General features: G+C 42.1%; 2 protein-coding genes across 4 annotated transcripts in view; one reads left to right on the top strand and one right to left on the bottom strand.

The window, feature by feature from the left end:
* The first annotated feature begins 3,614 nt into the window (after positions 1–3,614).
* C1QL3 (complement C1q like 3) lies at positions 3,615–23,269 on the top strand. Its single transcript, XM_060782338.2, has 2 exons — positions 3,615–5,362; positions 19,713–23,269. The coding sequence occupies exons 1-2, from the start codon at positions 4,748–4,750 to the stop codon at positions 19,890–19,892; spliced, it is 795 nt and encodes a 264-aa protein (XP_060638321.1). The 5' UTR covers positions 3,615–4,747; the 3' UTR covers positions 19,893–23,269.
* The window catches only part of PTER (phosphotriesterase related), a 36,465-nt gene continuing 31,601 nt past the window's right edge, over positions 23,071–27,934 (bottom strand). For all 3 annotated transcript variants that reach the window (XM_060782337.2, XM_060782336.2, XM_060782335.2), the window contains exon 5: positions 23,071–27,182. In XM_060782337.2, coding sequence (XP_060638320.2) covers positions 26,972–27,182 — 211 coding nt within the window. In that variant the 3' untranslated portion in view covers positions 23,071–26,971. The remainder of the gene's footprint in view (positions 27,183–27,934) is intronic.

The following is a 27,934-nucleotide window of genomic DNA, read 5'->3' as shown; positions in this document are numbered from 1 at the left end:
GGCCTCCGGCTTCTGCGCCCCCCTCCTCCTCCTCCTCCTCCTCCTCCCAGCTGCACTTCCTGCAACACAGCTGGGAGAAGGAGGAGGAGGAGGAGGGGGGCGCAGGAGCCGGAGGCCGCTTGGATGGCGCGCGCGCGCTCACACGCGGCCTCCGCGCGCCATCCGGCTTCTGCCACGCTGGGGTGCTTGGGAGCGCCGGATTGGCTCCCAGGCTCCAGCACTGCAGCACCACTCAGCAGCAGCCTCCATGCCATTAAGGACACGAGCTGAAGCTCGTAAAATACATGGGGCTGCTGCTTCGATATTTTTAAACCCTTCCGGGTTTAAAAATATGTTTTGATATCGCGTCGGATATTAAAAAAATAACGATTAAAAAACGAAAAACGAATTAACGAAACAAAACCGACAGGCCTAGTGAATTTGTCTGTGAGATGAAGTCACTAGTGACTGAATGAAAGCCCACTTGGTGAACCAGGGCAAACCACATGCTTTCAGCCGAAGAGAGCCAAACAAACCTTGCCAAGCATACTGTGTGACTTAGGGTTACTATAATCCAGAAATGATTTGAAGGCACACAATAACAACAATGAACTCAACCAAATGCTTATAGTATAATTAACTTGAGGTGATAACTGAAAGTTGTTTAACTTGAATTGTTCTATTGAAAATACAGACTGTTGTGGAAAATACAGATATGTGCTTATCATAGCATAAATATTTATATATAGAAGATACACTACACCAGTACTATGCAGCCCCATGCAGAAGAGCAACATTGGACAACACTACAGCACAATGACTGCCATTGTACAATGTAAGGGGGGGGGGGGGTGTCGTGTCAGGAGTGACTTGAGAAACTGCAAGTCGCTTCTGGTGTGAGAGAATTGGCCGTCTGCAAGGACATTGCCCAGGGGATGCCCAGATGATTTGATGCTTTTATCATCATTGTAGGAGGCTTCTCTCAAGTCCCCGCATGAAGAGCTGGAGTTGATAGAGGGAGCTCATCCGCCTCTCCCCGGATTCGAACCTGCGACCTTCAGTCCTGCTGGCACAGGGGTTTAACCCACTGCACCACTGGGGGCTCCAATGTATGGTGCCCAATACATAATGTACAACAGCATAACTCAGCTTACCACAAAATGTTGCACTGAGAAGTGTTCCTCTTTTCCAGGATAGATCATTTCATTCCCTTCCAAAATTAGTTGGACTGATGTGCTAGGGGCCAGCTTTTCCCTTGTGATTAAGTTTTTGTACTTCTGCAGACTTTGAGATTCTGTTCTTCAAAACCTACTCTTCTTTATAGGTAGTGTCAAGCACCCTTTACAAGCAACCATTATTGTTCCAGGGAAACTCAGATACAGTAGTAGTCTTCATATTCCTTCGTGCTCAATTATTTAGTATATTTCTGGTTCATAACTTCTTCAAGGGGTTCACTCTGTAAAAGTTTTGATGGTCCTGTTTTGGTTAATTTTGGGGGAGGGGGCCTTAATCTGTCACTTCCCCTATTTCAAGGTCCATGAGTAGTGTCTTGTTGGCTAGATCAGGATCCACATATGCAGCGTGAGTCCAAGTATAGTACATAAAAGTTAAGTGAAGGTTTACTGTCAACTATGATGATCTGAAAAAGTTGGAATTTGTGTAAAGATTGAAGAAAGGTAACTACAAGTCTGACAAGATTTACCAATCTCTACCCCACCTCCCAAGGCATAAAATCGTATTTGAAAATGCTTTCCTTTGGGAGGAATTCATGAAGCATAAACAAGAGTATGTCTCTCCCCAAAAGTCTTTGGCAGAGGAGGCCAAAGCAAAGGGATTGAGCAGCTGGATTGTCTCTTCACAAGATAACGACTTTATTAAAGGTTGAACTCTGACAAAAATCAGAAGAGGGAGGTGGTGGTGGGAATATTTACCAGTGCAAGAAGCAAAGACATTTTTATCAGCTTACTGATGGCGATAAGGAGCTGGGTTAGCCATGGCAGGGCCACACATTCTATGGCTTCCGATTCTCTTAGGGAAGAACGCAAAGAGCCACTGACATTTCTGCTTAAAAAGATGAATCAATGGATCTTTGTTACCCTGCTGTCTGTCTCTTTGACCTTATTGTGCTGTGGAAGAGAAAAGAAAGAAAGGGGAGTCCAGAGAGGGAAGCTATAAAGAAGGGATTCATGCTAGGCAAACCTCAGACAAGATCGCACCTTTCTGATCAACGTTCTCACTGGGGATGGTGTTATTTGGTTGTTTTCCTATTTGCGGCTTTTGCTCATTTCAGATTCCTGCCTTGCTTTCTAATAAGTCACAGGCTTTTCCAGCCATCATCCCTGTATTGACAGGCAAATGTCACCCGCTTTTGATTGACGTCCAATTGCTTCTGAATACAGAAGTATGATCTAGCAATCAATTCAGCCTATTTGTTTAATGCAGTTGTGCTCTCTGTTGTAGCATTTGTAAGAAGATATGCTTGCGTAATAGCCATTTCAGGAATACACTATTTGTTTTACAGAACTCAGGGCGCTTGCTCACCTTTACCAGAGAATGACATTCATTCCTAGGTGGAGATGAGGATGGGTGGGGAAAGTGTTATTTAAGGAAAAAGAAGTCAAACAGCCATGATTGCTGCTTGAGAGCAATACGTTTAGATTTGGCACATAAAGGTATTCCTTGTCTTTAATGCATATCATCTTGTGGCACATGTGTGTACATGAAAATTCTTTGACTAACTCTTAGCTAGAACTACTTTTAAATGTTTTCAAAAGGCACTTTTGGAAAGGAGCAAAGAGGTCTTTTACTGATACCTGCATATTCAGCACCTGGCTCTTAAACCGAGAAAAGCTCTACTATTTTCTGTATGGGTTTTCTAGGAAAAGAAAAAAAGAAAAGGGCAGAAGGGTTAGGACTTTCCATATGCTTTAGATTGTGGGTTGTAAAACAGATGAAATGTGCTGTCTGTGTGTGCCTTCAAGGGCCCTTCCACACAGTCCTATATCCCAGAATATCAAGGGTGAAAATCCCACAATATCTGCATTAAACTGGGTTATCTGAGTCCACACTCGGATATTGTGGGATTTTCTGCCTTGAGTATAGGGCTGTGTGGAAGGGCCCCAAGTCACTTGTCCACCTATGGTGATCCCATGAATGCCATGGGGTTTTCTTGAGAAAGGGAGACTCTGGGAGCCCTTCCACACAGCCCTATACTCCAGAATATCAAGGCAGAAAATCCCACATTATCTGAGTGTAGGTTCAGATAATCCAGTTCAAAGCAGATATTGTGGGATGTTCTGCCTCGATATTCTGGGATATAGGGCTGTGTGAAAGGGCCCAGAGATGGTTTTGCCAGTGTCTTCCTCTAAAATGCAGCCTACAGCACCTGGTATTAGTCAGTGGTCTAACAGGGCATTCTTGGCTGCTGTGCTAGATTGCGCCCCATGCCTGAGAGACATGGGACTATTACCCTTGCATGACAAGGGATATTTCACATGACAAGAGGGAGGCCGCTGGGGGAACCATTAAACAAGGGATTGACCTTTACAGCCTGGATCAGTGATCTGAAGGTTATTCCAAAGGTGCTAAGTAGATCTCTCTCTCTCTCTCTCTCTCTCTCTCTCTCTCTCTCTCTTTCTCTCTCTCTCTATCCCCCTCCCTTGATCTTCTTCAGAAAGAAAAGCTTGTCATCACTGAGGGCTCAGCCAGGGAAATGTTCACGATTTCGCCGCTTTATGAGAGGGGGGAGAGGGGAAAAAAAGAAATAGAAAAGGAGAGGGAGAGAAAGAGGGGGGAGAAGCAACGAGAGGGGAGGAAAACATTTCCCCACACTTGTCAGCGAGATGCCAAACTCCGGGTGAGTGGGACGAGCGGAGCAGATGCTGGGATGCGATGCCAAGGCTGCTCCCCTTTTCCCCCTGCGCTTTTCGGGTGCCTATAAAGGAGCCCGCCGGCGCCTTGGCCAGCCTCTCCTCGCTGTGGCAAGTGGCTGTGTGTGTGCCAGAGAAGAGAGAGAGAGAGATCGAGAGAGAGAGAGAGATAGAAAAGCTCCAGGCTGGGCGGTAATCGCGGCTTAAGCGAGGCAGGCAGCTCTGGTTGAAGAGCACTCCTTCCTTCCTTCCTCTCTTCGTTCCTTCTCGTTCCACCTGTGAAACGAGCAGGACTTTCCCCCTCTGGCGGAGTTGGTGAAGAAAGAGTGAGTGAGTGAGTGAGGGGTGGGGGAAGAAAGAGGAAAAAAGAAGAGGAAGAAGAAGAGGAAGAAGAAGAAGAAGAGGGGAGTCGAGGAAGGAGGGGGGAAAGCGGCGTCCAGAAGGAAAGGCAAGAAGAAGAGAAAGAAGGGAGGGGGGAAACTGCGGGAAAGCCGCGTCCAGAAGAAGAAGCAGCAGCAGCCGGGAAGTTGATTCGAGCTGGCACGGGCGGGAGGGAAAAGTCGATCGCCAGCAGCAGCATAAAAGTGCGAGCGGCTCCTCTCCGGGCGAGCAGCTCCAGCCACCGAGGGAGCCACAGGTGGCCGGCTAGACGGACAACGGAGAAGGAGGAGGAGAAGGAGAAGGAGGAGAGGCGGCCGAGGATCTGGCGAAGCCGGGGGGCATCGTCCGCCTGCGAGGGCGAGAAGAGGTCGCCCCAAGCCCCAGGGACGCGGGGAGGCTGCTGCCCCGCGGCGATTTCGGCTCGAGGAGGTCCCCCGCCAGCCATCAAGATTTTGTCCAAAAGCAGGCAAGAGGATCGCCCTGCCCTGAGCCGCTTGGTGGGCAGCAGGCGCCGGCTGATGGCGGCCGGCGCCCTCGGGGTGGTGATGGTGCTGCTGCTGGTCATCCTGATCCCGGTGCTGGTCAGCTCGGCCGGCACCTCGGCCCACTACGAGATGCTGGGCACCTGCCGCATGGTCTGCGACCCCTACGGCGGCACCAAGGCGCCCAGCACCGCCGCCACGCCGGACCGCGGGCTCATGCAGTCGCTGCCCACCTTCATCCAGGGACCCAAAGGCGAGGCCGGGCGGCCGGGCAAGGCCGGGCCCAGGGGGCCCCCGGGGGAGCCCGGCCCTCCTGGTCCCGCGGGCCCGCCGGGTGACAAGGGCGAGCCCGGGCGGCAAGGCTTGCCAGGCCCCCCGGGGGCCCCGGGGCTGAACGCGGCGGGGGCCATCAGCGCCGCCACCTACAGCACCGTGCCCAAGATCGCCTTCTACGCGGGGCTCAAGCGGCAGCACGAGGGCTACGAGGTGCTCAAGTTCGACGACGTGGTCACCAACCTGGGCAACCACTACGACCCCACCACGGGCAAGTTCACCTGCTCCATCCCGGGCATCTACTTCTTCACCTACCACGTGCTCATGCGCGGCGGCGACGGGACCAGCATGTGGGCAGACCTCTGCAAAAACAACCAGGTGGGAAAGGAAAGGGACCAGGGAAGGAGGGGGGGGGGGTGGCAGGCGGGGGCGCCACTGGATCTTCTGCTCTGACCCTATTGAAGTCCAAAACACCTGGAGGCCCAGAGTTTGGGCATCACTGGGTTAAACAACGGTTCCATGGGAGGGTTTTTGAGCATTCCTGCCTGGGAAATGGGTGGTTGGGATCCCTTCAATTCCGTGCTGAATTCCAGCCAATTTTTATATGTCCTAAACCAGGCATCCTCAAACTGTGGCCCTACAGCTGTTTGGGCCTTCAACTCCCAGAATTCCTGACAATTGAACAAGCTCGTTAGGGCTTCTGGGAGTTGGAGGCTCACACAGCTGGAGGGCTGCAGTTTGAGGATGCATAGTTCTCTATCTCAGTGGTTCTCAACCTGTGGGTCCCTAGATGTTTTGGTCTTCAGCACCCAGAAATCTTAACAGCTGGTAAACTGGCTGGCGTTACTGGGAGTTGTAGGCCAAAACACCTGGGGACCTACAGGTTGGGAAGTACCGGAAGGGCTTTCATTGTGTATTCCTGTCTGAGTGGGACTGGATGGCCTTTGAGGTCCCTTCCAACTCTGAATCCCAGCCAATGACGTCAGCTGAAACCTTTGAATTTGAGAGTCGTACTTCTTCACCGAACGCTATTGTGGTTACTTAGATATTGCTAAAAGAGAGGAAGGTTCACATACAAATAAGATCAGGAGGAACTTTTTGAGCCATTTGATAACTGAATGCTCTGTATGATGGAGCCTTTTCCCCTGGAGGTTTTTGAACAGAGAAGGCCCATTGCAGGCATGGGCAAACTTCGGCCCTCCAGGTGTTTTGGACTTCAACTCCAAAAGTTGAAGTCCAAAACACCTGGAGGGCCGAAGTTTGCCCATACCTGGGCTATCGGGAGGGCTTAGGTCGTGTATTCCTTCTTGAGTAGGACTGGATGGCCTTTGGGATCCCTTCCAACTCTGATTCTATGCTGAATTCCAACCAATACTTGGATTGACTTGCTGCTGAATTTGAATAGCCGCACTTCACCGCCATGCAACACTCTCTTTTGGTTGCTGGCAAAAGAGAGGAAAGGCAACTAAGAAAAAAAGAAAAGAAATAAAACCAGGAAGAACTTCCCGGGGGTAAGAATTGTTTGATAGAGGAATACGCATTTGTGATGTAGGTTTTTAAACAGAGCAGCGCTGAATGGCCATCTGTCAAGGATGCTTTGGCTGTTTATTCCTAGTACAATGGGGTTGGACTAGGTGGCCCTGTGGGGTCGCTTGCAACTTTATAACTCCATCAGAGCACCTCTTCCCGACACCAAGGAGAGAATACAGCGGCTCTCGGGTCAGGGCTGGCATTTTTGGCTGTTGTGACTGATAAAACTCCCGTGCAATTTGCTCATTCAGAAATTCAACAGGTGAAGAGAGGAAGCAGCACCTGTTTAGTTTCCTCCAGTAGCAAGCGATCAAGGATGTGCCGTGGCTCAATGCTATAGAGCAGCCATGGGCAAATTTTGGCCCTCCGGGTATTTTGGACTTCCACAATTCTTTAGCGGCTGAGGAGGAAAAGGAAAGGTCCTGAGGATGTTAGGAATTGTGGGAGTTGAAGTCCAAAACACCCGGAGGGCCCAAGTTTGCCCATGCCCTCTATAGAGTCATGGAAGTTGTAACTAAGGTGTAGCCTTATCGTTCAAAGAGTGCTGGTGGCTCATCAAACTACAACTCCCAGGATGGCATTGAGTTAAAGTGGTGTCAAACGGCACTCCTTCTACAGTGTAGATGCACCCACAGTCTGTTCTTGATTTCCAACGCTAAGAGCCCTTGGGACTCCAGACAGGAGTGGAAAGCTTTAACAACCCTTTGGAACCAAAGACCGGGGGGCATGTTCTATTTTCTCCACTTTTTCGCAGTTCCCAGAGTTCAGACTTATTAGCAACTCAGAAGGAAAATAGAGGGACTTGTTATATATTACAACAGGGAAGGAATTTCAGGTTGGAATAGGCAGTGAAAAGAGCTGGGGAAGCCCAAAGGAAAAGCTAATTAACAATGGTAGGCGGTAATATAATAACTAAAAAACTTCTCCGTCTCCGTGGGAGTTTCATGGAATATATATAGAGCGCTGAGCGAGGCTGGCTGCTTATTTACGACGCTAATTTGCTTAAGTTGTAAGGAGAGACGTGGGTGCATCTACACTGTAGAATCAATGCGGTTTGAAACCACTTTAACTGCCATGGCTCAGGACTGTGGAATCCTGGCAGTTGTAGTTTTGTGAGACACCAACACTCTTTGGCAGTATTGAAGACCTTGTAATACTACAAGACTTAGGATCCCAGAACATTGAGCCATGTTAAAGTGTTGTCAAACTGCATTCGTTCTGAAGTGTAGATGCACCCCCGGTTTTCCCTCTAAGTCGTAGTTCCAGTTAATGTAGTTATTTTTCCGATGGCTTTAATAGGTTGAACTTCCGAGTGATAGAGGACTTTTTTCTGCAAACAGCGTGGGCAAGTGCCACCAATCCGATGATTTCCTGCTCAACGTGGGCTGCGTTTGTTTTCTGGCGGGGAAAACTTTTTTTCCAAGGTCGTGGGAACTCCTTATTGAGTAGTGGGAGAAAGGGAAATGGCCGCAATTGAGGAAAGAGCGCCCAGGTTCCCTATAGAGCAGGGATGGGATGTTGGGTTACAGTTCCCATCACCCCCCAGTCAGCACAAAGCTAGACAAGAATAATAGTAATAGTAATCTAATTACTATTCCCCTTAGGCCGCCCTGAGCCCCCCCTCAGGGGTGAGAAGGGCGGGGTACAAATATAGGAAATAAATAAATAATAAATATTTCTAAGGAGGTTATACATGCACACCCCGGAAAGGAAGCGACTTAATTGGGATACGCTGACTCCAAGCATAGTGCAGTCTCTTTCTCTAAAGATTTATAATGCCATCTATTGAGAAGGCTTTGATTGTGTCTTTCTATATGGCAGAATGGGGTTGGGCTGGATGGCCCTTGGGGTCTCTTCCAACTTTATGATTCTATGAAGGCAAAGCTACAACCCTATTGTTTCTCATGGTATACAACTGTGTGCATTGTGTCTTCAAGTCGCCTCTGGATTTATGGCGACCCCTATGGATGTCATAGGGTTTTCTTGAGTAAAGAATACTCAGGCCCCATCAACGCAGCCATATGATCCATATTATCTTCTTTGGACTGGATTATATGAGTGTACATTGCCATATAATCCAGTTCAAAGCAGATAATCTGCATTTTATATGGTAGTGTTGAAGGGGCCCCAGAGAGTTTGCAAATTGCTTCTTCTGGAATACAGCCTGCAGTCCCCTGGTATTCACTGGCAATCTCCCCTTCAATTACTAATCAGGGCTGACTCTACATAACCTCAAAACCCCCATGTACACTGCTATATAAAATCCAGATTATCTGATTTGAACTGGATTACATGGCAGTGTAGACTCACATATTCCAGTTCAAAGTAGATAATCTAGGATCAGATACTGGATTATATGGTGGTATAGATCCAGCCAAAGATGAGATATTGTGCTTTTAGGGCCCTTCCACACAGCCATATCACCCAGAATACCAAGGCAGAAAATCCCACAATTATCTACTTTGATATCTGAGTCCACACTGCCATATATTCCAGTTCAAAATAAAAAATGTGGGATTTTATTCAACTGTGTGGAAGGGGCCTAAGTCCCTTTCTGCACAATTGAATAAAATCCCACATTTTGTGCTTTGAACTGGAATATATGGCAGTGTGGATTCAGATAACCGAGTTCAAAGCAGATATTGTGGGATTTTCTGCCTTGATATTCTGGGATATAGGTCTGTGTGGAAGGGCCCTCTGTGTATTTAAGCCCCTTTCAGTTACAGCATTACTACTACTTTAAGTGCCATGGTTGTCTCCTATGAAATTCTGGGATTGTAGGTTTGTAGGGCATTTAGCTTCTTCTGCCAGAGAAATCAAGTTGTCTCACCAAACTACAAATCCCAGGAAACAACAAAGGCACTTAAAGCAAACAAGTGTGAAACTCTTATAATTTTTCCAGTGGAAGTGAGACCTGTGTATTGTCTCTTGTGAGAATACGGGCCACTAAATATCGGAACAGAAGTGTATAAGGCTGTGTTGTTAGTAGTCAAAAAGCATATGGCCTCAAGCCTTACTTAATTGAGAAAGGCCTTTAATTCTGATAGAATCCCTCAGTGTTTAATTGAGTTTCCAAAAAAATCTTGTTCTTCAACATGATTTGGCCAGTCTTGGCTAGAATATCTGGAAGTTGAAGTCCAAGACATAATTACTGAAATCACAAAAAGCAAATGAATTTTATGGCACAGATTTGTTGGAGATTGAAGCCTTCTGCAGAAGATGAATGCAAGGGCAGATCTTGATACACAAATGTGGTATAAGGATATGAAGTCCAATACAAGCACATAAATTGCTACCCTGATTTCCTTGGAAGGAGGCTAAAAGGGGGAATAAACAGAAAAAAAATCTATATAAATAAAATGTAATGTTCATTTGTGGGATTAATATAACTCAAAAACCACTGGATGAATTGACCCCAAATTTGGACACAATACACCTAACAGGCCAATGAGTGACCATCACTCATTACAAAACACCAGAAAACACAGCAGAAGAGACTTACAAATAAAAAAAATCATAACAATGCATGCACAAAACCACACACACCCATACACATACACATATGCAAACATACATATATGCGCAAATATATACACACATAGATATAAAAACACACAGAAAACACATATACACAGATTGGGCCACAGCAACGCATGGCAGGGGATGGCTAGTAAGCTAGTAAGCAAGGGATGGCTGGTAAGTTGAAACTATCCCATTATAATGTGATTTCTGATAGGAACTGAGGTCTCATGTGGACATATGGAGACCCTATGAATTTCGTAGACTTTTCCTAGGGAAGGAAATCTGTAGTTTTCCCATTTCCTTCCTCTAAAAACAGCCCACAACACCTGCTATGTCCCTGTCAAATAACACAGGCCTGCGAAAGGGAAAAGTCATAGAAACTTTAAAAAAAAAAGCCATTTTATAGAAATTTGGGATTTTTACTCCTATAATGACTTCAGTTTTAAATCACCACATTTTTCTCTCTACACAATTATGCTTTGATGATTCTATGGTTGTAAAATATGACTAATTTAATAAGTATTGAAAGTATTAAGATGTGACTGAAAGTATTGAAAATAGTAATGGCATTTGTGAAAGAACTATCTGTGTGATTTATTGCATTTTTAGAATGCAGTGCCCCAAGATACATTTTAACAAATGGCTACAATATTAGGGTAAAAATGTTTCCTTCTCTTCCCCTGCCACATCATTTCAGTCAGAAACACAGCACACATCTAAGCATTTTCCCTCAGGGCCCTTCCACACAGCCCTATATCCCAGAATATCAAGGCAGGAAATCCCACATTATCTGAGTGTGGACCCAGATAACCCAGTTCAAAGCAGATATTGTGGGATTTTCCACCTTGATATCTTGGGATGTAGGGCTGTGTGGAAGGGCCCTGAGGCAACTTCGCTGAGGAGACTTTAAACTCGCAGCCGCCATTGTGTTGCTTATTCACTGGCAGGATTTGTTTTAAGTTAAAGGCGTCAAGTTTATACATTTCTGCTCCACTTTCTCGAAATGGCTTCCTCCTCTCCATCCCTCAAGAAGGAAAGGCAACAAAAAGCGCGGGCGTTTTAATGGAGAGTTGCATTAGGAGGAGAGAATCCCTAATATAGGGCGAGGAAATGGCGGGGGGGCTCCGTGGGTGGCGAGGCAAGAGAAACAACTCCCGCCTGACTGGAAAGTCGAATGTGAAAGCTTCAGTCTTACACTTAATGCTGGAACAAAGCTAATATTTAAAGCGCTGAGGGGCTCTTAAACGACCATCTTTATACTTGTGTGGGAGGACCAAGGCCCCTTCCACACAGCCCTATATCACCACGCAGAAAATCCCACAATATCTGCTTTGAACTGGGTTATCTGAGGGCCCTTCCAAACAGCCCTATATCCCAGAATATCAAGGCACAAAATCCCACAATATCTGCTTTGAACTGGGTTATCTGAGGGCCCTTCCAAACAGCCCTATATCCCAGAATATCAAGGCACAAAATCCCACAGTATCTGCTTTGAACTGATTTATCTGAGGGCCCTTCCACACAGCCTTTTATCCCAGAATATCAAGGCAGAAAATCCCACAGTATCTGCTTTGAACTGGGTTATCCGAGGGCCCTTCCACACAGCCCTATATCCCAGAATATCAAGGCACAAAATCCCACAATATCTGCGTTGGACTGGGTTATCTGAGGGCCCTTCCACACAGCCCTATATCCCAGAATACCAAGGAACAAAATCCCACAATATCTGCGTTGAACTGGGTTATCTGAGGGCCCTTCCACACAGCCCTATATCCCAGAATATCAAGGCACAAAATCCCACAATATCTGCATTGAACTGGGTTATCTGAGGGCCCTTCCACACAGCCCTATATCCCAGAATATCAAGGCACAAAATCCCACAATATCTGCGTTGAACTGGGTTATCTGAGGGCCCTTCCACACAGCCCTATATCTCAGAATATCAAGGCACAAAATCCCACAATATCTGCGTTGAACTGGGTTATCCGAGGGCCCTTCCACACAGCCCTATATCCCAGAATATCAAGGCACAAAATCCCACAATATCTGCTTTGAACTGGGTTATCTGAGGGCCCTTCCACACAGCCCTATATCCCAGAATATCAAGGCACAAAATCCCACAATATCTGCTTTGAACTGGGTTATCTGAGGTCCCTTCCACACAGCCCTATATCCCAGAATATCAAGGCACAAAATCCCACAATATCTGCTTTGAACTGGGTTATCTGAGGGCCCTTCCACACAGCCCTATATCCCAGAATATCAAGGCACAAAATCCCACAATATCTGCTTTGAACTGGGTTATCTGAGGGCCCTTCCACACAGCCCTATATCCCGGAATATCAAGGCACAAAATCCCACAATATCTGCGTTGAACTGGATTATCTGAGGGCCCTTCCACACAGCCCTATATCCCAGAATATCAAGGCACAAAATCCCACAGTATCTGCTTTGAACTGATTTATCTGAGGGCCCTTCCACACAGCCTTTTATCCCAGAATATCAAGGCAGAAAATCCCACAGTATCTGCTTTGAACTGGGTTATCCGAGGGCCCTTCCACACAGCCCTATATCCCAGAATATCAAGGCACAAAATCCCACAATATCTGCGTTGGACTGGGTTATCTGAGGGCCCTTCCACACAGCCCTATATCCCAGAATACCAAGGAACAAAATCCCACAATATCTGCGTTGAACTGGGTTATCTGAGGGCCCTTCCACACAGCCCTATATCCCAGAATATCAAGGCACAAAATCCCACAATATCTGCGTTGAACTGGGTTATCTGAGGGCCCTTCCACACAGCCCTATATCTCAGAATATCAAGGCACAAAATCCCACAATATCTGAGTGTGGACTCAGTGTGGATTCAGATTACCCAGTTCAAAGCAGATATTGTGGGATTTCCTGCCTTAATATTCTGGGATATAGGGCCGTGTGAAAAGGACCTAAGGCCCCTTCCACATAGCTGAATAAAATCTCACATTTTCTGCCTTGAACTGGGATATATGGCAGTGCGGTCAACAGGCTCTTCCACACAGCCATATAACCCAGGTCCTTTCTACACAGTTGAATAAAATCCCATATTATCCTCTTTGAACTGGAATATATGGTAGTGCGGACTCAGATAACCCAGTTCAAAGCAGATATTGTGGGATTTTCTGCCTTGATATTGTGGGTTATGGAAGGGCCCGCAAATATCAAGGTAGAAAATCCACAATATCTGCTTTGAACTGGGTTATCTGAGGCCCATTCCACACAGCTGGAAAAAATTCCACATCTGCTTTGAAACTGGAACATATGGCAGTGTGGACTCAGGGCCCTTCCACACAGCCATATAACCCAGAATATTAAGGCAGAAAATCCCACAATATCTGCTTTGAAGTGGGTCATCTGAGTCCACACTGTCATATATTCCATTTCAAAGAAGATGATGTGAGATTTCTTGCCTTGATATTCTGGGTTATATGGCTGTTTGGGAGGGCCCTATACATCCATATAACCCAGAATATCACAATATCTGCTTTGAACTGGGTTATCTGAGTCCACACTTCCAGTTCAAAGCAGATAATGTAGGGTTTTATTCAGTTGTGTGGAAGGGGCCTTAGTCTGACTGGACTAAATGGAGCTTCCTTTTGAGGAGAGGAGAAGCAATGTATAGGATGGAGGCTCTAGGTTTTAAGCTTGTCTCCTCAGAAGTTCAATGGCTTTCTACTAATACAGGTTGAGCATCCCTCATGGCAGGCCTGGGCAAACGTCAGCCCTCCAGGTGTTTTGCACTTCAACTCCCACAATTCCTAACAGCTGGTAGGTTGCTAGGGATTGCGGAAGTTGAAGTCCAAAACACCTGGAGGGCTGAAGGTTGCCCAGGCCTGCCATGAGGGATGCTCAACCTGTAATATCAGGTTAGAGCTATGATGGTAGACTTCAAAAGATGTGTATGAAATATAAATGTATTTCATACTCACACTTGGGTCCCATCCCCAAGATAATAAATCTCAGGATGTAGCTATCCGTACAAAATAAATAAATAAACTCAGAAATCCCCAAAAATGCCTGATGTGTTGGAAAAGTGATACTCAACCCATATTAAAAGGGTAGCTGAAGGAATCACTTAGGCCTCTTTGAGAATGGGAAGAAACAGAGGAAGGATAGGAAGTAAGCAACATCGTTGTTAGTCTGTCCCCTTTAATTTTCTGTTTCACACATTGTTGTGTCCAATTTGGAATGAAAGGGGGAAAATAAGAGATTTTTAAATAAAAAATGTTTAGTGAGGATATTAGGGTGTCCTCCAAGAAGAAAGCATGAGAAACTGCATGGTGAGAGCATAATTACACAACTGTTATCCCACCAACTCATGGTGAAGTTTGATAACATCTCTTAAATCCCGTTGTGTATCACAGGACGTCACAGCTGGACAAACATCCATATGAATTGTATGCTAGAGGCTATAATCTATGCACACTTACCCAAAGAAAAGTACCATCGAACACTAGTGGTCTGACATCTAATAAGCGTACATATATTTTGTTGCCTGTATTCTGGCATAAATCTGTAATTGGCTCATGCTTATACTGCTGGCATACTATTACCTCTTCTCTCTCCATCTCTAGCAACCCTAACCCCTTATTTTACTCTTTTACTTGAACAGTCTTTGCTTGCCAGCATTGTTAGTCATTGCGTTCTTCCCAATCCAGGCAAACCCACTCTCCCCATGCTTCACTAAGGTTAACATTAAAGAGCATGGGATCCTAGTGAGACCTAGGAACAATCAATTCTAATTAGTCAACACAGTATTGCAGTGTGTGTGTATTATTACAGAGAGTTTCGTGCATCTATATAATGGTTAGCATTCATTATAATCACGTTTGTCAGTGTAAGCAAATTTGATAATTTGGTGGACTAAGAAAAAATAGAATTTGTGTTTAGGTAAGCACTGATGCTTCAAAATCACAGCAAATGTTTCGTGAATAACAATATAGTATAACAGACTCAATCAGGTGTATTTAATGCCACGAAAGTGGGATTGAGAGGTAATATGATCAGCCTATTTGTTGCAAGACTAGAACTCAAATATGTATGCTGGGGTTACCAGCCTTTTTATCAGAACTGTGCATTTCTTAGGGAGAAAAATACCTGCTAATAGTGTACCAGGTGTTCTATAGAAAACATAAATGGTGTTTATTTTCCCCCCTGAAAGCTCGATGATCACTGCTTTCAAGTTTACAGAAACTCCCCAGAATATTAGAGACCTTTAATATTTGCTTCCTGTAATTCTAGGTCGCACCAGCAATATGCATAGTTTTGTTGCACTCTGCTCAGATTTCACAAAAGCTAGTGGGAAAAAACTGGGACTTTGTGTCTGTATAAGGCATATAAGATTGAAGGGATTTCCCCCCCCCCCCCCCCCGAAAGGCAGAATAATGAAGCTGAAATTGCTGAGCAGTGGTACTGGGAAATACCAGTGTACCGTAACCAGATGAGAGCCCTTTCAGTCACTTCAGCTTTGTGTTGAAAGCAGGATCACAGATGGGAGCATCAGGGGCTGGTAAATTAATCTGATATGCCACTTAACCTTTTGTTTATGGTTTTCTCACAAGTGCTGTAAAAATGAAATTATGAGGACATCAGTAGTAATTAATCAAATTAGCAAATGCCTCTACCATAAATGCTGCCTTTAAATCTGAGATCACATAGCTAAATATTAAATACAGGGCAGTCGATTTTCATGTCTCACACGTATGTCTCCCCCCTCCCCTATTTTTTTAAAAAAAGAGTTACTACAATTCATCATTTCTTTTTATGCTTGATGGAAATAAAAATAGAATATAGCAGAGTGCATGGCATATTTTATTATCATAAATATTAAAATAAGCCTGAAGAAAAACTAAGCACAAAATCCCAGACATTTATAAATTGTTTAATATAGACACTATAAAAACAAAACAGACAAATATTGATCAAGCAGTACCGAACTCAGTTTGTATTCATGCAGTTTCTTAAGCTATTTTTTAAATATAATTAGTGAATAGCTTGATAGGGAAGGGAGGGCAAGATATGATCTTATAATGCTGACAGATAATGAATTCTCAGGGGGTTTTTTTGGGGGGGGGTTGTGGATAAATTACACTTGTGATGGAGGGAAGAATGTTACAGATTCAGCACTGTACTGAAGGAAAGCATCATTAGTGCTGGAACTGTATATGACTTGCGTGGGGGGATTCATTCAAGAGCAACAGATATTGAATATTTCAAAGATTCCCATGTAACACATTGCCTTCCTTAATGGTTATTTTAAACCCAGAAGTGCAGAGAGCGTAACATAATTGGTTTCTTCACAGTTTTAATGTACCCTTTATACCACTATAGCCCAATGAAATGAACAATCATGAAACTTATGTAATGTACACCGTGTTAATTGTTTTAATTTTGGGACACCTTTAACATGAACAGCAATGCGCTTAGGAACCTTCTGAGACTGTCCTTATAGCTTTTGAAAAGAAATTACATTGGTTACCAACAACAAAAGAGTCAGAGAGCAACCATAAAGGTAACATACTGAGTAAAGGATTGAGGTTAATGCAGATGCAAGGCATTGTTATAGCTGTACACAAAATGACTGCAATCAGCAAAGTATTTTTAGGAGCCCAATCAATAACTCTATCAATTCTTTTAGTGTAGACAATGTCCATTACTGTGGAGTGTGTCCACTGTCTTTATATAATGATATATGAAGTACATTTAATGCTAAAGGCAGTAACACAATAGAGTTCATGGTACTTTACGGTTGAAAATGTGGTGGGGGCAGGGCAATTCATAGGCGCAGTGGCATAAAATGTTATATAAATTCAGTATATGCTATTTAAATATATCTTGAATGGGATTTGGGTAATAATTTAAACAGCCAAATTTAATAAAATGCTAGTGTCAATTCCCTTCAGCTCATGCTATAATAATCCTTCAAATAAACCTTTCTTTTTCTTTACTATTTGAAGCATCAGTAATGATCTCAGAACAAGGTAGTTCCTAGGGATGAATATTTCTGCTGTTAATGGTCTGAGGCAATCAACTCCTCCCAGATGCTCATTAATCCTTAGGAAATGTACTGTTTGATAGTTATTGCTTAAGGAGTGGTCAAGATGGATTATTTCAATAAACAGGGCAATATTTTCTGAAGCAATGAATTCAAAGCAAGCCTGCTTATATTATTATAATAATAATATTATATGTACATCAGCTTAAATTAGAACATTTGTTAAGCAATTGCAAATCTTTTAAGCCTTTTTGAACCTTGCTATATGATGCAGAAGGAGGTTTCTCCTGCTTCTGTGATTTCTAAGCTCCATAATACCCTATAAGATCTAGCATGGTAAAAAGTGTTATCCATTGTTAACATTTCTGTATTAACGTGGGATCGTATCACATGAAAATTTAATTTGAAAACCTATCATTTATACTTTTGAGAGGCATTTTTGACTTATTGTACTTTCTCTATTCCAGAAAGATTTAAAAAATCCTGCAGTTGTATGCTAGATCATGAATTATTTCTTGGTTCAGGTTTGCAAAACCACCAAATCACTGACAGCTATGTATAACTGTGCTAGAATAAGAACAGGCAACAAAGCAGATTGTAATAATATAACTTAAATACAATAAAAAGCTTAAGTATTTTACCACCGGGACCAAACTACATATAAAATATCTATAGCGTTGTATTTTATTAAACAAAATGATATGCAATTCTAGTTTGAGTACATGCTAGAAATCAAGTTTGTAATTGGCTCCAAAGGATTAGTTTGCTAATTATATTAAATTCAATGTATGTATGTATGTAGGTAAAGGTTTCCCCCTGACATTAAATCCAGTCATGTCCTACTCTGGGGTGCGGTGCTCATCTCCATTTCTAACCCGAAGAGCCGGCATTGTCCGTAGACACCTCCAAGGTCATGTGGCTGGCATGACTGCATGGAGTGCTGTTACCTTCCTGCCGGAGCGGTACCTATTGATCTACTCACATTTGCATGTTTTTGAACTGCTAGGTTGGCAAAAACTGGGGCTGACAGCGGAAGCTCATGCCGCTCCCCAGTTTCGAACCTGTGACCTTTCGGTCAATAAGCTCAGCATCACTGGGGGCTCCCTAAATTCAATGTAGCAAACTTTAAATAAAATCTTAAACTGTATGACTTCCAAAGCATAGTGTATGACAAAGAATTCAGGATTTTAATGTAATAATCATAGATTAATATTTGTAATTTCTATTTATTTTCAATTTTAATTTAATGAATCATTCAGTATGCTGTAGTTATTTTAGGCCTTGATGACATGGTGCTATTCTGCTTCATACATTTATTTAAATTCCATTTGATGTGCGTTAGGTTGTAAAGTTTGTTGATTAAAAGTGAAGGGCATCAAGGGACTATTTTATCATATACTTACCTGTTTTTCACACTATAAAATGGTAAAGGTTTCCCCTTGAAATTCAGTCTAGTCATGTCCGACTCTGGGGGCTGGTGCTCATTTCCATTTCTAAGCCGAAGAGCTGGCATTGTCTGTAGATGCCTTCAAGGTCATGTGGCTGGTATGACTGCATGGAGCACTGTTACCCTCCCACTGTAGCAGTACCTATCGATCTATTCACATTTACATGCTTTTGAACTGCTAGGTTGGCAGAAGCTGGGGCTAACAGCGGGAGCTCACCCTGCTCCACAGATTCAAACCACCAACCTTTCGGTCGGCAAGTTCAGCAGCTCAGCGGTTTAACCCACTGCACCACCATATTCTTTTACTTAGAGCAAGCTGATTCTCATCCTAAACTATTAGGAACTATCAGGTGTGAAGTTTCTTGTCGCTATTTGAATATGGACAAAAAAAAAAAAAAGATTATAGCCAGGTTCTAAATAACATTTCTGTCCATTCCTGCTCTGATTCAGTCTTTCCCCTAGTTTCAAGAGCAGTTTGTCAGTTAAAGGGGACCAAATGCGAAGTCCACTTGGGTTTATAAAACTAACTTCATGGTTCTTGGTGTCTTGGACCAAATCTAGAGTGTAATTTGGTTGAGTTTCTAGTGATAGACTAGAAAGTACCGAGTTTGAATCCCTGTGCAGCATTACATCTGACAGGGGTACTCTGGGAATAACACAGGAGTGGGAAACATGTGCCCCCTCAGATGTTATTGGGCTGCAGCTTGGGATTCCTCATAATTTGCAGGCTAGAGCTGTTGAAAGTTGCAGTTCAACAACATCTGGAGGGCCACTTGATTCCCACATGCAGTCAATTTATGAACATAAAATGAAGTAGCCTTTCCAACCCACATGTATCATAATGAAAGAAAACGGGATAGGAATGTGAGAGGCATGAATGTGTCGTGTTATTAGTTGGGATTTTTTTTCTAAAATGTGGATTTACAGAAGAGCAAGGATATAGGGGAAATAGGTTTATGTTAATCTTGCAAATGAGCTAACAGCTGGTGGCTTAAATTTAAATGTTTTTCTGCAGCTGAGTTGGCAACTGTTCTGAGATACGTTGATGATCCAAGCAGTAGTTTTTTTAAAAAAACAAACCCTAAAATGTACTTTTAAAAGACATTAGAACATACTGCTAGCACTGCAATTTCATTATACAGTTATAGGAACTATTAATATTGTAAACCACATTTTTTTATGTTTGCTTTCTTTAGGTGCGGGCTAGCGCCATAGCACAGGATGCGGATCAAAATTATGATTATGCCAGTAACAGTGTTGTTCTACATTTGGAGCCAGGAGATGAAATCTACATAAAATTAGATGGAGGAAAAGCACATGGTGGAAACAACAACAAATACAGCACATTTTCTGGATTTATAATTTATGCTGACTGATAAGAATCAAAAACTAAATCACGTTCTTCTAAGTGATGGATTCACATGGCAAAAATCGATGAATCAAGAATCCCAGAGGATACTGGCTGTGGACACCTCAATAATGGGGCCAAATGCTATCTGCCTCACATCAGTGCAACCCAGAGTATGTTTTAAAATATAGAGCAAGTTAAGCAGCTGTGTGATCCAGTCACCAAAGCAAAATACTCCCTGTTGTTAGTGTCCATGTGAAGTTCTATTTAAATAACAACTTTTATAAAGAGAGAGAAATCCTTAAAGCACTGAATAATTTCTTCAGCATATATAACTTTTGGTGTGCTATGATCTTGCTGCTTTTATCCATCCATCAGCTTTGGTACTTGTGACTTACCTGCTAACTATGATGCGTGTGGAGCCAATTCATAGTGTATGGTGAGGAATGGTTTTATAATAAAAAAAAGATGTAACTAAGTCCTGTTTATTCCCTGACAAAGGCTATTTGATTAGCCTTTGCATTCCTTCACTCCCTAGGAACAGAAAGTAACTTGCTTTTCAAGCCTTAGCGCTATTTTTTCTGTATATAGGTGACATGCAGATGTTTAATATGTCTGCAGCACAATTGTGTCTAGTTTTTGGTTTTATTAAAACATCTGTATCCCACCCTATATCAAAAGACCTCAGTTACCTGCTACTGCTCTACTCCAATAATTCTTTACAAGATAAGAACTCTAGTGTACGGAGTTTTTTCAGGCCCTATAAGGGCTGTCCCATTCATTTTAAACTGGGGGGGGGGGGGGGGTAGAGTTAATTTGTTTACATGATTTGTGCATGCTGATCTATTGCCTCCACCAAAGCAAATGTGCAACATGAATGAGAAAGGAAGTCACAGGCACACTAAAACTACATGCGATGTTGTGAATATGTATGCTTGTCACAAAGAAAAGCCAAAGAAAGAGAAAAAGCATGAAACATTTCAGTTCTGGGAAAATAATATTAATTGAAAAGCTCCCCAACACATCTTGGTGTTATGAATGCTAGTGGCATCCGGCATTTTCTCTCAAGAGTTTTGATTAAATGCAAATAGACACTTCTTGTAGTTTCCCTTTTGGGGTGACCATACAGTTCTCAAGCATTATATACATATTTTGCATTCACTATGTAAATATTCCCAGGTCCGTGAATAAGAACCATTGGCCTATATGGAAAGAAAAATGAGTACTCAGGAACACTATTTTGGGAGGCATTAACCCGTATTTATTGGCCAGTTTCTTAAGTATATTGTATGATGATGTGATGTAGGAATATTGTTCCATCATACCTAAATGTTGTCAAATGCAATTTACTTACTATGTCCCATAGAATTCAAAGATACTGGTCTACATTTGAACTTGACTGTATCTATACAGCACCATGCATGTTCCATTAGTTGGGATGCAGATACTTGAAAGCTTCTCCCTTGAGGTGATATGTAAAATATTTACAGAACGTGGAATCAAACTGACTAAGCTGATTAGCTGGACTTTATAACCTCACAAGATAACAAGATCAGGAAATCTCCACAAAGCATCTGTATCCACATAAATCTGCAGCATTCATAGTGACTCTTCAGTTTTACACTTTCAGGAAGTAGCTCCCGTTACACCTAGATAGAGGTATGCACTACTTAACCATAATTGGTTCTCAACCTTTGGGTCCCCAGGTGTTTGGCCTACAACTCCCAGAAATTCCAGCCACTTTACCAGCTGTTATGATTTCTTGGAGTTGAAGGCCAAAACATCTGGGGATCCACAGGTTGAGAACCACTGCTCCAGATGCTTGAATGCAGCTGTAACCTTGAGGAGGCAAAGGTTGGTCAGCCCAAGTGTAAATAAATAGACAAATAGATAAACGTGTACATACAGATGCATTGGGTGTACATACCAAATGAACTTGCATTCATATGTGCACTTATTCAGAAACAAGTCCTATTCAGTTGTTCATTAGGACACATTCCCAGATAACAGGATTGCAGCCTTAGCCATGCTAGAATAAATATTTAAACCAGTGGTTCTCAACCTGTGGGTCCCCAGATGTTTTGGTCTTCAATTCCCAGAAATCCTAACAGCTGGTAAACTGGCTGAGATTTCTGGGAGTTCTAGGCCAAAACACCTGGAGACCCACAGGTTGAAAACCACTGATCTAAACTGTAGAACATGCTCTTCCAGCCTGGGTTTAGGATGGGGTATTTTAAGAAATTGTTCCACTGAATTATCAGAGAAAATGTCATACAAGCAACATACAAGATACACAACTAGATGCTTATGGTTTGTGTTCCAAAATCCATTTGTGTAATAAGGTTTACCAAAAAAGCACAAAGGCTGGCATTACACTAACAAGGACTTAGAATTTTTCTTGTGACCAACAAATCACCATTTCTTTTTCAGGACTGATTTGTTTATAGGGAGAATTGTTTACTGATTTTTCTATAATAATCATGAAAAATAAGCAAGGCAGATAAGAAAAGCACCCAATGATATAATGTTTTGAGAGTTTGATTAGGACTTAGCAGGATCTGGGTTGGAATCCCTGCCCAGTCATGGAATGGAGTCACACTCACTCTCAGCCTCAGAGCAGCCTCCCCTCCCCCCGCCCCAAACAAATCTTGCCAAGAAAACAAAGTCCAAGTCAACTTGAGGAACCACCACAATGAAGATACTAACATGCAAAATATGTCAAAAGCACAAAAGTTGTATATTGGAATATTCAGATCTGTCTGTTCTTATTCATTACACCATTTACTACTGGCATTAGATGTTTAAAATGTCCATTACATAAACATGTTTTACTAAAATGTCCGGGTGCAATGAAGGCTATAAAATAACAGATCTCATACCAGTTTAGTTCGTATTTTTAAAATACAAATGTTAACATTTGATATATTTAAAAGTTTTCTTATCTGCAGCCACTGCATGGAGGATTACCAAAAATTAAATTATTAGGCTGCAATCTTATACTCACTCTACTGGCCGTAAGTCTCACTGAACTCAGTAAGACTTGCTTCTAGTATGTGAATGTAAAGGATTGCATTGTAAGGGTGCTAAACGCATAATTTGTCTCAACATTAAAGGAGGCCTTCAAAGACTGCCAGATTGTGGAATAACATTATGTAATATATGTATTATATTAAAGGTTAAAAATATGCAAAGGAGACATTCTCAAATGTGGAAAACAAATGTTTATTTTATGCCTATTTTTCTTATCAAAAGGCTCAGCAAATATTTCTGTTATATCTTCATTTAAAAATCCCTTGATAATGCTTTTACAAATAACATGTTCTGACAATTATTTAAAAAATATCATACAATTTATAACATGGATTGTAGGTCTTAAATTGTACCATAAAATTCATCTGTGAAGTATTTTTTCTGATATTGTATGCTTCCTAGTTGCATCCTAAATACATTCAAGTCAAAGTAAAATCAAATTGAAATTACCTAGAAGTATAGTATATCTAAGATCAACAGGTAAGGGATCTACTGCCATGAATACAAAGTTCATATGTAGCACAATAACATACCTTTCTACTATGAAGTAAATCCTCCATCAATGGGATTTACTCCTAGGTAAATGTGTACGAGATTGCAGCCTGAACATTTATTTATATGGAAAGAAGCTGAATAGACTGCATACCTAATTTCAGCTTAACAGAATAGCCCAGGAGGAAAAAAAGCTGAAAATAAGGTTTAGCATGTTTCCAGTCTTTTTCATTTCAAAATATGTGTCAGTCATGTATTAAAAGATAGAAAATCCTCTCTCTAAACAGAATATGTTGAATCATTATCTTCTCCCTTTCTTTTGAAGGTGTTCAGGTTCACAAAGGAGGCTCCATCAGTCCATCTATGTATCATAAAATTGTCTCTCATTGCAAGTCAACATATCTGAAAAGATTGCTTTTTATTAGAGAATACCACCTACATTCTTCTGAGAATGGTACCAATGTATGAGTCTGATGCAATGACTTATTTCCATTCAACATGAGTATACATTAAACTGATCTTTTTGAGAAACATACACTTAACTTCATGGTGGTCAAACTCTTTAACTGTCAAAGGTTCAAGGTTTCAAAGACTAGAAGCCACCTTTGTGTGTGCGTGTGTGAATTACGTGAGGACAGTCCAAAGCAGGCAACGTGTCCTCAGTTTCCACTACTCTCTTCTCTCGCACTCATGTCTTTCTCCACTTCTCTCTCTGCCACCCCACAAGGCGATTATGAAATTACTGTATATACCCATTTATAAGTCTAGAAATTTTAGTCAAAAATTGACCCCAAAAACCCGATCAATGTAACAACTATACCATAACTCTTATCAAATAAATAACCTTTTGTCTCTCTGAATAGAATGGCAAAGGCAACACCTTAGTCCTTTCCAACAGAATATGAAAAAAGCCCCTTCTGCTATCCCAACCATGATGCCTCCTCTGGACTTTTTGGATGCCTGGGCAGGAAAATTGAGGCGGTCAGAGGCACCTGGTTTCTTAAAATGGCTCTGACACTTTCACCTCTGTGGGATGACACTACTTATCCATAGGTCATATCAAAATCCTTAATTTTGGTGCCCAAACCTGCCCTCGGCTTATACATGGCTTGAAGGTTCCATGTCAAACAAAACTATCTACTGGATTTGATGGAGAGGATATTTTGTATACACTCACTTATGGTAAAACAGCATGTGATACCCCCTGAAAGGAGTCCTGTCAGTGTGTTTTTGGTCAAGAATATGGGATGATGGGTGCTGGAGGACTGTTAGAGTGGACCTCCCCACTCCAGGGCCATGTATTACATATCTCCCTACCATGGAAGTGAAATTCATTCTTTGTAACAGCCAAAGTCATAGCAGGGTTTGCTTTATGTACCCAAAGCAGATCATAGAATCAGAGAAGAGAGTTGGAAGAGACCATATGGCACATCTAGTCCAACCCTCTGCCATGCAGGAAAAGCACAATCAAAGTACCCCTGATAGTTGGCGATCCAGCCACTGTTTAAAACCTCTAAATAATTACCTAGCACCAAACTCTGAGGCAGAGAGTTCCACTGCTGAACAGGTCTTACAGTTAGAAAGTTCTTCCTATTATTCAGGTGGGATCTCCTTTCCTGTAATTTGAACCCATTGCTTTTCCTTATGACATCCTTTCACATATTTGTAGGTGACTATCAGGTCTCCTCTCTTCTGCAGGCTAAATACATTCAACTCTTTAAGATTTTCCTCATAGGGCATGGTCTCCAGATGTTTGATCTTTTTAGTTGCCCTCATCTGGACACCTTTCAGCTTGTCAATATCTCTTCTAAACATTGGTGCCCAGAACTGGACTTAGTATTCAGGTGAGGTCTAACCAAAGCAGAATAGAGAGGCACCATGACTTCCCTTGATCTAGACACTATACTCCTTTTGATTCAGCCCAAAATCCCATTGGCCTTTTTAGCTCCTGCATCACACTGTTGGCTCATGCTTAACTTGTTGTCCACGAGGACTCCAAGATCTTTTTCACACGTACTGCTCTCAAGCCAGGCGTCCCCCATTTTGTATCTTTGCATTTCGTTTTTCTTGCCAAAGTGGAGTATTTTGCATTTGTCACTGTTGAACTTCATTTTGTTAGTTTTGGCCCATCTCTCTAATCTGTCAAGATCGTTTTGAATCCTGCTCCTGTCCTCTGGAGTATTGGCTATCCCTTCCATTTTGGTGTCGTTTGCAAAGTTGATGATCCTGCCTTCTAACCCTTCATCTAAGTCATTAATAAAGATGTTGAATAGGACTGGGCCCAGGACGGAAACCTGTGGCACTCCACTCATCACTTCTTTCCAGGATGAAGAGGAAACATTGGTGAGCACCTTCTGGGTTCGTCCATTTAGCCAATTACAGATCCACTAGCCCACATTGGACTAGTTTCCTTGCTAGAAGGTCGTGGGGGACCTACAAGGGAAGGAATCTACCTACCTTTCCCCTAAACCCAATACAGTAGTGCATGAATAAACAGGGAACCGGAGGTTCAGTAGCAACCTTTCCCCCCCTTCTTTTTCTTTTTGAGACTTAAGTTTTCTCAACTGCATTCATTTTACTGATGTGGACATTTTCTATTCTATTCCTTACACCGGTATTTCCAAATATGCTTGATTGAAAAACTTCACTGAAAACATTTCAAGCTCTGGCATTTTTACTTCATTTTATGTGGATGCTATTTAGACATATGTATACCTAAACATTAAAGTACAGTTGGATCATTATTATTATTTTTTTTTTAAATTAACCTGTCTGAGAGACAATTTCAGACTAAAATTCTAGGCACACCTACTTGGGATAAACCCCATGGAATGGACCTATTTTCTGAGTAAATATCAATACAGCTCCAATATCAGGTAGAAATCCCAAGTTGCAATACTATGTGTATTTATATGAAAATAGATTGTGAATATCTGGGTAAACATGCATGGCACTGAGCTACAAGCTTTTTCAAGTAGCAACTTCAAAAGGCTAATATTTTTATGTGTCTGTAGCATTCAGATCACTATTTGAGAAGAGCCACTTCAGCAGAGTGTTGTCACAACCCTAGAAGCCAACTGTGTTAACTCGGCAGCCCCATGGAGAGAAAGGACATGCTGATGAACATGCACCAGGGTTTCCCTTTTCTAATTCATAGGAATTCCAGAAAAATAGCTTACGCATTCTAAGGGTTCCACCAAAAACAAATGTTCCTGTACATGTGTAGACACCTTATCCACAACATATGAACCTTAATGAATTCTAGCCAGAATCAGAGTTCCAAACATGATACTTTAGCCCCAGCCCAATACCCCACCTCACCCTTAACTGGGACAGTAAAATCATAATTTCTACACAATTCATGGTCATTGCACACTATGATGCCATTCTCAAGGGTACTGGATCTATCCTACTTGTCCAACAAAGATATCAGTAGGTACAATAATTCTTTAAGAGTGGACCACTCTGGAACAGGATAAGATACTGTAGCCTTTTGTAAGGATTAATTAATTACCAAAGTTGTAGGAGTCTTCCAAATATTTCAAGCCCTCTCAGCTCCCTGATCACAGTAATATCTACATTTTCCTACTTAAAAGTCAGCCATTGCTTGGGATTGGCTACCAAAATCTGATTGATTTGGTTTTGGGATATGCCTCTAACAAGCATTTTGGGAACAATGTTTTCAAGTATATGGGAATAGCCATGACCCCCGTATTTCTTTAGTCTATTCTTTGTGTGTATGTCATGTGCAATTAAAAGTTTGTCTTCATAGCCTTCATCAATCAGCATCCGAATCCTGTAAAACACAAACAATACATATCCATCAGTGTATTCTTGATAACCTGGTATTAATGTATGAATATTTACTGCATATAGACTTAAAGTTGTATTTTAAGGAAATATCCTGTATCTGTGTGTTTTAAAAAAGTGGGGTACAGGTCTATAAAAAGGAACAAAAACCAACAATGCATTGGTTACTGCTTGCCCAAATGTTAGCTTCTGGTTGAATTGTTGTGATATAATGGAATATTTATGCTTACTGAATGTGTTCATGGAGAATGGTTGCAAATAACCCAAGTTATGTGACGGAAGTGAAACTTTAGTTTGGATAGAAAAGAAGTAGACAAAGGAAAAACTATACACAGTTCAGAGCTAAAAGTGGAATGGGAAGAAGTGATAATATAAAGAGACAAATAAATAAATAAAATGAGCACATTAAAACTGTCCACATCACCTTCCTCCTAGAATAGGGGTAGATAACATGTGGCCCTCCCAATGATGTTGGATTGCAACTGCTGTCAGTCCTTATTAGTGTAGGAAATGTTGGGACTGAAGGGATTGGTACTCCAACAATACCTGAATGGTCACACATTTCTCAGTCCGGAAATAAAAGTATGACAATGACTGTAAATAATACATGGGCTTTAGCAAAATAGTATTTCATTGTCTTAGAATTCTACATAAACCACTGAATTAATACAGATGTGATGAAAAGATATTCATATAAAATATATACTCATATATAAGTTGACATGTATAAGTCAAGGG

The sequence above is a fragment of the Anolis sagrei genome, chromosome 6, assembly GCF_037176765.1.
Source record: "Anolis sagrei isolate rAnoSag1 chromosome 6, rAnoSag1.mat, whole genome shotgun sequence".
Classification (NCBI taxonomy): Eukaryota; Metazoa; Chordata; class Lepidosauria; order Squamata; family Dactyloidae; genus Anolis; species Anolis sagrei.
This window is presented reverse-complemented; position numbering and strand designations above follow the sequence as displayed.

Excerpts from the sequence above, each read along its gene's own strand:
- C1QL3 (XM_060782338.2), top strand. The coding sequence starts at position 4,748 with ATGGCGGCCGGCGCCCTCGGGGTGGTGATGGTGCTGCTGCTGGTCATC. Across the intron at positions 5,363-19,712 it reads ACCTCTGCAAAAACAACCAG|GTGCGGGCTAGCGCCATAGC; the intron begins GTGGGAAAGGAA and ends TGCTTTCTTTAG.